This window comes from Coregonus lavaretus (genome assembly GCF_964263955.1).
Source record: "Coregonus lavaretus genome assembly, contig: HAP1_SCAFFOLD_460, whole genome shotgun sequence".
In the NCBI taxonomy this organism is placed as follows: Eukaryota; Metazoa; Chordata; class Actinopteri; order Salmoniformes; family Salmonidae; genus Coregonus; species Coregonus lavaretus.
Genome location: NW_028162530.1, coordinates 172899 through 186405, shown reverse-complemented (window position 1 = coordinate 186405; position 13507 = coordinate 172899). Strand labels below are relative to the sequence as shown.

At 43.6% G+C, this 13507-nt stretch overlaps 1 protein-coding gene across 1 annotated transcript in view; it reads right to left on the bottom strand.

The window, feature by feature from the left end:
* The window catches only part of LOC311119185 (fibroblast growth factor 5-like), a gene marked incomplete at both ends in the record, with an annotated part of 18288 nt that extends 9597 nt beyond the window's left edge, over positions 1 to 8691 (bottom strand). Inside the window, one exon of the mRNA XM_084193921.1 lies at positions 8442 to 8691. Within this exon, the coding sequence (XP_084050047.1) occupies positions 8442 to 8691 (250 nt within the window). The remainder of the gene's footprint in view (positions 1 to 8441) is intronic.
* Positions 8692 to 13507: the final 4816 nt, after the last annotated feature.

Sequence of the window (13507 nt, the reverse complement as noted above, 5' to 3'; positions counted from 1 at the left end):
CTTTGTGTTGTTTAATAGCTGATTGTTGATAGCTCTTCGTGTTGTTTGTTTATCGTGTTCCAATTTCAAATCAAATCAAATTGTATGTGTCACATGCACCGAATACAACAGGTGTAGACCTTACTGTGAAATACTTATAAGCCTTTAACCAGATTTTCTTTAAAGTAAAAAATTAACTAAAGTAAGAAAAAAGGCAATACAGTAAAATACTGTAACAAACATTTTCCCAGAAGTGATTTGATTCTATGGATTCTTCAATCACATTGAGCTGTTTTCTGACACGCTGTTCCTTCTTTTTTCTTAGTGTATTTCTGTACTGTTTTAGTGTTTCACCATAGTGAAGACGTAGGTTCTCGTTTTCTGGGTCTCTGTGTTTTTGGTTGGACAGGTTTCTCAATGTCTTTCTTGGGTTTTTGCATTCTTCATCAAACCATTTCTCATTGTTAGGTTTTCTGCTAGAATTATTTTGATTTGATATGTTAGCTGATAGGTCAAATATATTGTTCAGGCTTCGTACTGCTAATTCTAAACCTTCACTATTGCAGGGAAACAGGAATTTGTCTAGGAGAAATTAAATTGTTGTTGCCTAATTGTTTTTTGGTAGGTTTCTACACTACCTCCTTCCAGCTATAGCAGTTCTTAATATCATGCAGTTTATTCAGCTTCAATACCTCATGGTTTAGCGTTGCTCTGTTCAGGTAGACTGTGATTCTGTTGTGATCTGATAGGGGTGTTAATGGGCTGACTGTGAACGCTCTGAGAGACTCTGGGTTGAGTTCAGTGATAAAGTAATCTACATTACTACTGCCGAGGGATGAGCTCTCTCTCTCTGTGTGTTTCTCTCTCTCTCTGCCTCTCAATTCAATTCAATTTAATTTAATTGCTTTATTGGCATGGGAAACATATGTTTACATTGCCAAAGCAAGTGAAGTATATAGTAAACAAAAGTGAAATAAACAATAAATATTAACAGTAAATTCCAAAAGAATAAAGACATTTCAAATGTCATATTATGTATATATATATATACAGTGTTGTAACAATGTGCAAATAGTTAAAGTACAAATGGGAAAATAAATAAACATAAATATGGGTTGTATTTACAATGGTGTTTGTTCTTCACTGGTTGCCCTTTTCTTGTGGCAACAGGTCACAAATCTTGCTGCTGTGATGGCACACTGTGGTTTTTCACCCAGTAGATAAGGGAGTTCATCAAAATTAGGTTTGTTTTCGAATTCTTTGTGGATCTCTGTAATCTGAGGGAAATATGTGTCTCTAATATGGTCATACATTTGGCAGGAAGTTAGGAAGTGCAGCTCAGTTTCCAACTCATTTTGTGGGCAGTGTGCACATAGCCTGTCTTCTCTTGAGAGCCAGGTCTGCCTACGGCGGCCTTTCTCAATAACAAGGCTATGCTCACTGAGTCTGTACATAGTCAAAGCTTTCCTTAGGTTTGGGTCAGTCACAGTGGTCAGGTATTCTGCCACTGTGTACTCTCTGTTTAGAGCCAAATAGCATTCTAGTTTGCTCCGTTTTTTTGTTAATTCTTTCCCAATGTGTCAAGTACTTATCTTTTTTTTTTCTCATGATTTGGTTGGGTCTAATTGTGTTTTTGTTGTTGTCCTGGGGCTCTGTGGGGTCTGTTTGTGTTTGTGAACAGAGACCCAGGACCAGCTTGCTTAGGGGACTCTTCTCCAAGTTCATCTCTTTGTAGGTGATGGCTTTGTTATGGAAGGTTTGGGAATCGCTTCCTTTTAAGTGGTTATAGAATTTAACGGCTCTTTTCTGGATTTTAATCATTAGCGGGTGTCGGCCTAATTCTGTCTGCATGCATTATTTGGTGTTTTTCATTGTACACTGAGGATATTTTTGCAGAATTCTGCATGCAGAGTCTCAATTTGGTGTTTGTCCCATTTTGTGAATTCTTGGTTGGTGAGCGGACCACTGACCTCACAACCATAAAGGGCAATGGGTTCTATAACTGATTCAAGTATTTTTAGCCAGCTCCTAATTGGTAAGTCAAATTTTATGTTCCTTTTGATGGCGTAAAAGGCCCTTCTTGCCTTGTCTCTCAGATCGTTCACAGCTTTGTGGAAGTTACCTGTGGCGCTGATGTTTAGGCCGAGGTATGTATAGTGTTTTGTGTGCTCTAGGGCAACGGTGTCTAGATGGAATTTGTATTTGTGGTCCTGGCAACTGGACCTTTTTTGTAACACCATTATTTTTGTCTTCCTGAGATTTACTGTCAGGGCCCAGGTCTGACAGAATCTGTGCAGAAGATCTAGGTGCTGCTGTAGGCCCTCCTTGGTTGGTGACAGTAGCACCAGATCATCAGCAAACAGTAGACATTTGACTTCAGATTCTATTAGGGTGAGGCCGGGTGCTGCAGACTGTTCCAGTGCCCTCGCCAATTCGTTGATATATAAAGTTTACACCTTGGTCCCTCTAAAAGGATTTAGATTTTAGTTATGATCTAGTTATTTATAGGGACTGTTACTCATTCAACTTGTGTAATAACAAAAAAATGCTCAACTCTACAGCCACGTTACTACACTGACGTTACCTCAGTAACTACAGCCACGTTACTACACTGACGTTACCTCGGTAATTACAGCCACATTACTACACTGACGTTACCTCGGTAACTACAGCCACGTTACTACACTGATGTTACCTCAGTAACTACAGCCACGTTACTACACTGACGTTACCTCAGTAATTACAGCCATGTTACTACACTGACGTTACCTCAGTAATTACAGCCACGTTACTACACTGATGTTACCTCGGTAACTACAGCCACGTTACTACACTGATGTTACCTCGGTAACTACAGCCACGTTACTACACTGATGTTACCTCAGTAACTACAGCCACGTTACTACACTGACGTTACCTCAGTAATTACAGCCATGTTACTACACTGACGTTACCTCAGTAATTACAGCCACGTTACTACACTGATGTTACCTCGGTAACTACAGCCACGTTACTACACTGATGTTACCTCAGTAACTACAGCCACGTTACTACACTGACGTTACCTCAGTAATTACAGCCATGTTACTACACTGACGTTACCTCAGTAATTACAGCCACGTTACTACACTGACGTTACCTCAGTAACTACAGCCACGTTACTACACTGATGTTACCTCAGTAATTACAGCCACATTACTACACTGATGTTACCTCGGTAACTACAGCCACGTTACTACACTGACGTTACCTCAGTAACTACAGCCACGTTACTACACTGACGTTACCTCTGTAACTACAGCCACGTTACTACACTGATGTTACCTCAGTAATTACATCCACATTACTACACTGATGTTACCTCGGTAACTACAGCCACGTTACTACACTGACGTTACCTCAGTAACTACAGCCACGTTACTACACTGACGTTACCTCAGTAACTACAGCCACGTTACTACACTGACGTTACCTCGGTAACTACAGCCACGTTACTACACTGACGTTACCTCTGTAACTACAGCCACGTTACTACACTGACGTTACCTCGGTAACTACAGCCACGTTACTACACTGACGTTACCTCAGTAACTACAGCCACGTTACTACACTGATGTTACCTCGGTAACTACAGCCACGTTACTACACTGACGTTACCTCGGTAACTACAGCCACGTTACTACACTGATGTAACCAGCAACCTAATGTTCTTAATAATCATAACTCAAATCTCAGTAACACTTTCCATTAAGTTGATATTATACCTGTTTGGTAACAGTAATTACACTATAGTAATAACAATGTATTACCATTGTATATGTTACTGAGTATTTTCTTGGACAAACAGAAATAAGAACACCTGCTTGCCTGTTTCAGTATCAAACTTGAGACAAACTCAAGAACTTGTTAATCATGCATTGATGTTAATGGGGTAGACCACATTACAAAACTAAAAAGTTGATTTCTTTGTGAAATCAATATGAAATCCAATTAATTATGATAATATGAGATTCGATTGTCAAGTGGTCAGTCACGGACACCCCATCTCTCTGTTAGAACAGTAGACACATAAAGCTACATCCTGGCATTCGCTCTGTTCTGGTATTCACCCGCCACTTGTTTTGGTAGAGCTGAAGAATGGGGCCAGAAATATTTAACCTTATATTGTGGGTTATGATAGGGTAAGATAGTTGTGCTAAGCTCATGAGGCATTTATACGTTATATTATTTATTGGAGAGAATTTGTCACGCCCTGGCTCTGGGGACTTTTATATGTTGAGCCAGGGTGTTAGTTTCTATGTGTTAGTTTCTGGGTGTTAGGTTCTATGTTTCGTTTTCTTTGTTCTTGTTCTAGTTTATGTGTTTCTATGTTGGCCGGGGTGGTTCCCAATTAGAGACAGCTGTGGCTCGTTGTCTCTGATTGGGAACCATACTTAGGCAGCCTGTTGTGCACTTGTCTTTTGTGGGATCTTGTTCCGTGTAGGTTTGTGTTTATGACCGAGGACTTCACGTTTTGTTTCGTTTTGTTTGTTTTGTTATTGTTAATAGTACTCAATAAAAGATGTACGCATTTCACGCTGCGCCTTGGTCCACTCATTACGACGATCGTGACAGAAGATCCCACCAAAACAGGACCAAGCAGCGTTTCCAGGAGCAAACGCCGGAGGTAACATTGGTAAATGTCCTCCTCGGTTGGGGGAGGATAACGGAGGAGGAGGCCGTCCGTTACCGGAGGGCGATGAAGGGGGAGACCCAGGCAGGAGAGGAGAAGCGGCACCAACCGGGCCGTCGTCGGACAGGCGAGAGGCAACCCCAATAATTTTTTTGGGGGGGGGCACATGGCATGGATGACGGGGCTGCTGGAGGCAGCTACAGGGCGAGATTGTGGACTAGGAGAGAAGGCCACCAGGTTACGGGGGCCATTGGTCATTAGAGGGAAGGAGAGTGTAGAGGCACGGCGAGAGGTACTGGAGTGTGTTACCAGTCCGGTCCGGCCCGTTCCTGATCCCCGTACAAGGCCAGTGGTGTGTGTTCCCAGTACGGTCCGGCCTGTTCCTGTCCCTCGCACCAAACCTGTGATGCGTGTCGCCAGCCCGGCCCGGCCTGTTCCTGCCCCTTGCACCAAGCCTGTGGTGCGCGTCGCCAGCCCGGCCCGGCCTGTTCCTGCCCCTCGCACCAAGCCTGTGGTGCACGTCGCCAGCCCGGCCCGGCCCGGCCTGTTCCTTCCCCTCGCACCAAGCCTGGGGTGCGCGTCGCCAGCCCGGCCCGGCCTGTTCCTGCCCCTCGCACCAAGCCTGGGGTGCGCATCGCCAGCCCGGCCCGGCCTGTTCCTGCCCCTCGCACCAAGTCTGTGGTGCGCGTCGCCAGCCCGGCCCGGCCTGTTCCTACCCCTCGCACCAAGCCTGTGGTGCGCGTTGCCTGCCCGGCCCGGCCTGTTCCTGCTCCCCGCACCAAGCCAGTGGTGCGCGTCGTCAGCCCGGTCCGGCCCGTTCCTGCTCCCCGCACCAAGTCAGTGGTGTGCGTCGTCATGCCGGTCCGGCCCGTTCCTGCTCCCCGCACCAAGCCAGTGGTGTGCGTCGCCAGCCCGGTCCGGCCTGTTCCTGCTCCCCGCACCAAGCCAGTGGTGCGCGTCGTCAGCCCGGTCCGGCCCGTTCCTGCTCCCCGCACCAAGCCAGTGGTGCGCGTCGCCAGCCCGGTCCGGCCTGTTCCTGCTCCCCGCACCAAGCCAGTGGTGCGCGTCGTCAGCCCGGTCCGGCCCGTTCCTGCTCCCCGCACCAAGCCAGTGGTGCGCGTCGCCAGCCCGGTCCGGCCTGTTCCTGCTCCCCGCACCAAGCCAGTGGTGCGCGTCGTCAGCCCGGTCCGGCCCGTTCCTGCTCCCCGCACCAAGCCAGTGGTGCGTGTCGTCAGCCCGGTCCGGCCCGTTCCTGCTCCCCGCACCAAGCCAGTGGTGCGCGTCGTCAGCCCGGTCCGGCCCATTCCTGCTCCCCGCGCCAAGCCTGTGGTGCGCGTCGTCAGTCCGGCACAGCCCGTGCCTGTTTCACCGGTGCCTGGTCAGGTACCGGTCAGCTGCTCCACTCCGGAGCCTAAGCAATCCGCTCCACCGATGTCCAGTCCAGCTCCAGCCAGCAGGACCAGACCAGGGGCGCTACGGGGGGTTAGTTAGAGGGTGGTGGTCACGCCCGGAGCCGGATCCGCCTCCGAGGCGGAATGCCCACCCGGCCCCTCCCCTGTTGGGTTTAGTTGGCGCGGTCGCAGTCCGCGCCTTTGGGGGGGGGGGGGGGGGGGGGGGTACTGTCACGCCCTGGCTCTGGGGACTTTTATATGTTGAGCCAGGGTGTTAGTTTCTATGTGTTAGTTTCTGGGTGTTAGGTTCTATGTTTCGTTTTCTTTGTTCTTGTTCTAGTTTATGTGTTTCTATGTTGGCCGGGGTGGTTCCCAATTAGAGACAGCTGTGGCTCGTTGTCTCTGATTGGGAACCATACTTAGGCAGCCTGTTGTGCACTTGTCTTTTGTGGGATCTTGTTCCGTGTAGGTTTGTGTTTATGACCGAGGACTTCACGTATCGTTTTGTTATTTTGTCATATTAGTAAAGTACTCATTAAAAGAAGTACGCATATCACGCTGCGCCTTGGTCCGCTCATTACGATGATCGTGACAGAATTTAAGACTTTAAATGACCACTGAACAGATTCCCAGATGGCAGACTGTAGCTTTAAGAACGGCTATGTTTCCATGTACTGTAATATGACATGTCTTCTAAAGCAGATCATGAAATGAAAGAGAGAAAGTGCATTACAATATGTTCATGGTCAGCTTTAAACTGCTTACTAAGTAAATTAGAGTTAGTAGATATCTGGGGTGGTGGAATCTCCCAAAGGTCAAATCCTGATTTATATGTACTGTATCTGTTGGCTGGAGACACATAGACACTTTTCAGATTCCTGTTACTGCATTAATAGAGTTGCTGTTTTGATCTTAAATAAGTAGTACTCTAGAATTACTCTAGGCGACTTTGAAATGTGTCTTGTCAAAATAGTATATAATACTTAGCCTATAAGATCTTCTTCTTCTTCTTCTTCTTAATATTAGATCTGGATACAAAATTGCATTTTGAGATTACAAGACTCTTTCCATCAATTACATAATCATCCAGAGTAAGATTATTTGACTAGCTACATTTTTTGGCAATAACAAAAAATATTTAATTTAATTTCGTTTTTTATGAATCCAAAACACTTTTAGACTGAGGAAACAGAAGGAGGAATTTTGGAAACTAGCATGTCCCAACTTCGTAATACACAGAGCCAATGACAACCATCCAACCATGTTGCACATTCCGTTGTTGTGATGACAATCATACTGATGTCCAATCCAAAACATCCTGGTCTCTTCTGCTGCACCTGTTACACAGACAGACCTGGCCAATGTCCCAAAGAGTCACAAACAAGCCATTTCAGACCGATGGCCAGAGCCCGTATTCACAAAGCGTTTCGCAGAAGGAGTGCTGATCTAGGATGAGGTCCACCCCGTTCATATAATTGCATTAATTGTGATCTGAAAGGCAAACGGATCCTAGATCAGCCCTCCTTCTGTGAGACGCTTTATGAATACAGGCTCTGGCCATCGGTCTGAAATGGCTTGTTTGTGACTCTTTGGGACATTGGCCAGGTCTGTCTGTGTAACAGGTGCAGCAGAAGAGACCAGGATGTTCCGTGCTCCAGTCAACAGCTTCTCAGGGAAACCAGTAACCTGAGGCTAAGGATAGGTGTAGGAATGGCAGGGGTAGCTAGATATGCTACGAATCTGAACCCTATTCATAAATTATGTATGTATTATTTAGCATATTTATTTTAAGCTTGACATGACACAATCCTTCCACAGCTGTGTGGTGATTTGTTATTCCTAAAACATGTAATGGTTAAACATACAGTATGTAATTAAAAACTGGGTGGGTCGAGCCCTGAATGCTGATTGGCTGACAGCCGTGGTGTATCAGACCGTATACCACAGGTATAACAAAACATTTATTTTTACTGCTCTAATTACGTTGGTAACCAGTTTATAATAGCAATAAGGCACCTCTGGGGGTTTGTGGTATATGGCCAATATAACACGGCTAAGGGCTGTATCCAGGCAACCCGCGTTGCGTCCTGCATAAGAACAGCCCTTAGCCATGGTATATTGGCCATATATCACACCTCCTCCTGCATTATTGCTTAAATATACTACAATTAAGGTTGAAGTGGCTAATCAAAATATGAATGAACACCTTTTTCAGGATACATAGTAATACACATTATAGTTCATAGGCAACTTAATGCAATACATGTTGGAAACACATCAATTGAATCAGTTAGCAATAGTCTTCCATTTCAGCATTACCTTCTCTCTATCCACTCGCACTTTATTAACATAATTCCACTTGAGAGGCCTGGCCATAGCAGAATGGTTTAATAACTTACTCAACTGATTAGGTTCATGACTGCCGTTGACTCTTCCGTCAGTGTGGATCTGGAGATGGAAACCAATGCCAACCCGACAGTAAAGCCTGCAAGTACTGCGTCCTGAACCACTGATAGTACCTTCTTCCAGAAGTTGGTCCTCCAAGGAGACGTATCCAACGGATCCAGTGACTACAGCGGCAGAGACGGCAACCACAGCGGCGCAAATCAACTGCAGAGCGAAGGCAAAATGGGAGAGAGGAACATTCATTCTTCCAAAAAAAGGAAACTCTGTCTGTCCTCTGGCTCTGCTAGGCCACTTCTTCTCCTTCTATCATTTTGTTGTTGTGGTCCTTGAGCTCTCTAGTGTACCATGCCAGTGCACGAGGAACCGTGCGCACGCCGCACACAAACACATCCAGTTCCAGCAGCGTTTGTTGTCAGACTGGTCTCATAGACTATATGTAACGTAGTAAATGTAAATCCGTGACAATCAAATTAGTATGATATGTTATGTTTGGTATGGTTACATAAGATAGAAGTTAGCTTGAGGCAAAAACGAATGGAGGGTGGTTGGTCAGGTGAATCGGAGTGTTATGTGAAGTCAGGGACAACTTTAGCATTTTAGCTAATTAGCAACTACTTACTACTTTTTAGCTACTTTGCAACTACTTAGCATGTTAGCTAACCCTTCCCATAACACTACGTTTAACCCTTTTAGATAACCCTTCCCCTATCCCTAACCTTAACCCTTTAACCTAACTCTTAACCTTAACCCTAACCTTAACCCATAACCCTAAACCCTAGAGCTAGCTAACATTAGCGTTAGCAACCTAGCTAACATTAGCCACAAGAAATTGGAAATTGTAACATACCACATGTTTAGCAAATTCGTAAGATATTGTACATTCTGAAAATTCGTAACATATTGTACGAATTGTAATTTGTAACATATGATGGACATCCTCAAATTAATACATACCATATGAAACTCAACATGTACTAAATGGAGTCTCCCGGATTTACATACAGAATAATACCAAATGCTCTGAGACCAGGTTGGTGTTGTAGCTGCTTGCTGGAGTGCTGGATTGTTTCTGCTGGCCTGGCACACACCGAGATATTTATAACCAACACAATGATCTCACTGCTCAATGCATGCCTGACTTCTGAAGGACGCTCTTTCTCTCATCCGGATTTTCTCTCTCAAACACCAGTCCTGCTCAATATCGATCTGCTCTGCCAACAGCAACGATTAGGCAAATAAAAGAGGATGAAATTGACAGTGCACATTTTCCTCAGTGCCAGGACTCAGCATTTTACGCACGAGGAGGCATGTTTTAATAGATCTGCAGCACAGCAGACCAATAATGAATAACTGAACTAGAGAGCGAGAGCGAGAGAGAGAGAGAGAGAGAGATCCCTTGACAGTCTTCTGTCGAAATCTGAGAGTTGCTGTGGGAAAACTTTGTGGTGAGACCTGAAGAACTGCGTGTGTATGTGAGGGACATTGGGGTTTAAAATAGATAGGCCTACAGCCCTACAGTTCCTCAGGTGACGTTTCACAGTTTTAACATCGCACATGCAGCGCAGGCAGCCTCACGCACTGCTTAGCCCAACATAGCTTCTTTCTTTACCTTATGTAGTCTATTTACCGACATGAGTGTTGTTCTGTCCATGTGGTTATGACGGAATACAATAGAGTAGAGCTTCTGAATCCAAGGTACATTTTGGTGAGATATTGATAATGAACTATTAATTCTAATGCCAATTGTTTTTCTCTAGAAATACTTCTAGGAGTATATTATGAGAGGTTTTTTAAAGTAAATAAGTAAATGTGTAGGTAAGGGTTAATGTATTCATAAAAATAACAGTCCTATTTTACAATACTCATAAGAAAGTAGCCCCAACCTGCTATTGTTTTAGTGTGATTTGATTAGCCTAATTCACAGTCATGGTCTCCTACAAGCAGACAATGTTGTTGTCCAAACCAGTTGCCTCCTCTCCAGAGGAGGATGATATTCCATGCTGCATCCATGTGCTCCTGTCACAGTGGGAATCCACTCCTGCTTTGTTATGGTGTCTGCATCACATGGGAAAAGACTCACTAGGAACTGCATGTAGTGAATCACTAGGAACTGCATGTAGTGAATCACTAGGAACTGCAGTCAAGGCTCAGTCAGGGCACAGAAAAAAATACAGTGCTTTCAGAAAGTATTCAAACCCCTTGACTTATTCCACATGTTGTGTTACAGCCTGAATTCAAAATGGATTAAATATTTGTTTTTTCTCACCCATCTACACACAATACCCCATAATGACAAAGTAAAAAAATAACTAATTTACATAAGTATTCACACCCCTGAATCAATACTTTATAGAATCACCTTTGGCAGTGATTACAGCGGTGAGTGTTTCTGGGTAAATCTCTCAGAGCTTTCCACACCTGGATTATAAAACATTTGCTCATTGTTCTTTTCAGAATTCTTCAATCTCTGTCAAATTGGTTGTTGATCATTGCTAGACATCAATTTTCAGGTCTTTCCAGAGATTTTCAAGTAGGTTTAAGTTAAAACTGTAACTCGGCCACTCAGGAACATTCACTGTCTTCTTGATAAGAAACTCCAGTGTAGATTTGGCCTTGTGTTTTAGGTTATTGTCCTGCTGAAAAGTGGATTTGTCTCCCAGTGTCTGTTGGAAAGCAGACTGAACAAGGTTTTCCTCTAGGATTTTGCCTGTGCTTAGCTCCATTCCATTTATTTTTTATCCTGAAAACTCCCCAGTCCTTAACGATTACAAGCATACCCATAACATGATGCAGCCACCACTATGCTTGAAAATATGGAGAATGGTACTCAGTAATGTGTTGTATTGGATTTGCCCCAAACGCAACACTTTGTATTCAGGCCATGAATGATGCATGTTTTGGAATATTTTAATTATGTACAGGCTTCCTTCTTTTCACTCTGTCAATTAGGTTAGTATTGTGGAGTAACTACAATGTTGTTAATCCATCCTCAGTTTTCTCCTATCACAGCCATTAAATGTTGTAACTGTTTTAAAGTCACCATTGGCCTCATAGTGAAATCCCTGAGACGTTTCCTTCCTCTCTGGCAACTGAGTTAGGAAGGACACCTGTATCTTTGTAGTGACTGGGTGTATTGATACACCATCCAAAGTGTAATTAATAACTTCACCATGCTCAAAGGGATATTCAATGTCTGCTTTTTTTATTTTTAGCCATCTACCAATAGGTGCCCTTCTTTGTGAAGCATTGAAAAACCTCCCTGGTCTTTGTGGTTGAATCTGCGTTTGAAATTCACTGCTCGACTGAGGGACCTTACAGATAATTGTATGTGTGGGGTACAGAAATTAGGTACTCATTAAAAAATCATGTTAAACACTATTATTGCACAAATAATGAGTCCATGCAACTTATTCATGTGACTTTTTAAGCACATTTGTACTCCTTAATGTATTTAGTATTTTCATAACAAAGGGATTGAATACTTTTTGACTCAAGACATTTCAGCTTTTAATTTGTAAACATTTTGCAAAACATAATTCCACTTTTACACGATGGGCTATTGTGTGTAGGCCAGTGACAAAAATTCTCAATGTAATCCATTTTAAATTCAGGCTGTAACACAACAACATGTGGACAAAGTCCAGGGGAGTGAACACTACTATAGATGTAAATACATCCACATTCAGCCTATAGGCTACTATACATGTAGATGAGTGGTTTATCTGGGGTGGAATAGGATATCATTAAAAGAGAATAGAATAGAATAGACATTAAATCACTGTGAACTGTAGCCAAGGTTCGGTGCACAGACATTACATATCTATACATGCAGTACATGTAGATGTGTAGCCTAAGTGATCACACTTTATTTGGATAGTCCAAATAGTCCTGTAGATGGTCTGACATTGCCATTAACACACTATCTGTTGATAAGCAACTGGTTACTAAGGTTAGGGTTAGATTTTAGAATAAGGGTTTGGGTAAGAATTTAGGTTAGGGCTAGGGTTTGGATAAGGGTTACGGTTAGGGTTAGATTTTAGAATAAGGGTTTGGGTAAGGATTTAGGTTAGGGCTAGGGTTTGGATAAGGGTTACGGTTAGGGTTAGATTTTAGAATAAGGGTTTGGGTAAGGATTTAGGTTAGGGCTAGGGTTTGGATAAGGGTTACGGTTAGGGTTAGATTTTAGAATAAGGGTTTGGGTAAGGATTTAGGTTAGGGCTAGGGTTTGGATAAGGGTTACGGTTAGGGTTAGATTTTAGAATAAGGGTTTGGGTAAGGATTTAGGTTAGGGCTAGGGTTAGGATAAGGGTTACGGTTAGGGTTAGATTTTAGAATAAGGGTTTGGGTAAGGATTTAGGTTAGGGCTAGGGTTTGGATAAGGGTTACGGTTAGGGTTAGATTTTAGAATAAGGGTTTGGGTAAGGATTTAGGTTAGGGCTAGGGTTTGGATAAGGGTTAGGGTTAGATTTTAGAATAAGGGTTTGGGTAAGGATTTAGGTTAGGGCTAGGGTTTGGATAAGGGTTACGGTTAGGGTTAGATTTTAGAATAAGGGTTTGGGTAAGGATTTAGGTTAGGGCTAGGGTTTGGATAAGGGTTACGGTTAGGGTTAGATTTTAGAATAAGGGTTTGGGTAAGGATTTGGGTTAGGGCTAGGGTTAGGATAAGGGTTACGGTTAGGGTTAGATTTTAGAATAAGGGTTTGGGTAAGGATTTGGGTTAGGGCTAGGGTTAGGATAAGGGTTACGGTTAGGGTTAGATTTTAGAATAAGGGTTTGGGTAAGGATTTGGGTTAGGGCTAGGGTTTGGATAAGGGTTACGGTTAGGGTTAGATTTTAGAATAAGGGTTTGGGTAAGGATTTAGGTTAGGGCTAGGTTTAGGATAAGGGTTACGGTTACGGTTAGATTTTAGAATAAGGGTTTGGGTAAGGATTTAGGTTAGGGCTAGGGTTTGGATAAGGGTTACGGTTAGGGTTAGATTTTAGAATAAGGGTTTGGGTAAGGATTTAGGTTAGGGCTAGGGTTTGGATAAGGGTTACGGTTAGGGTTAGATTTTAGAAT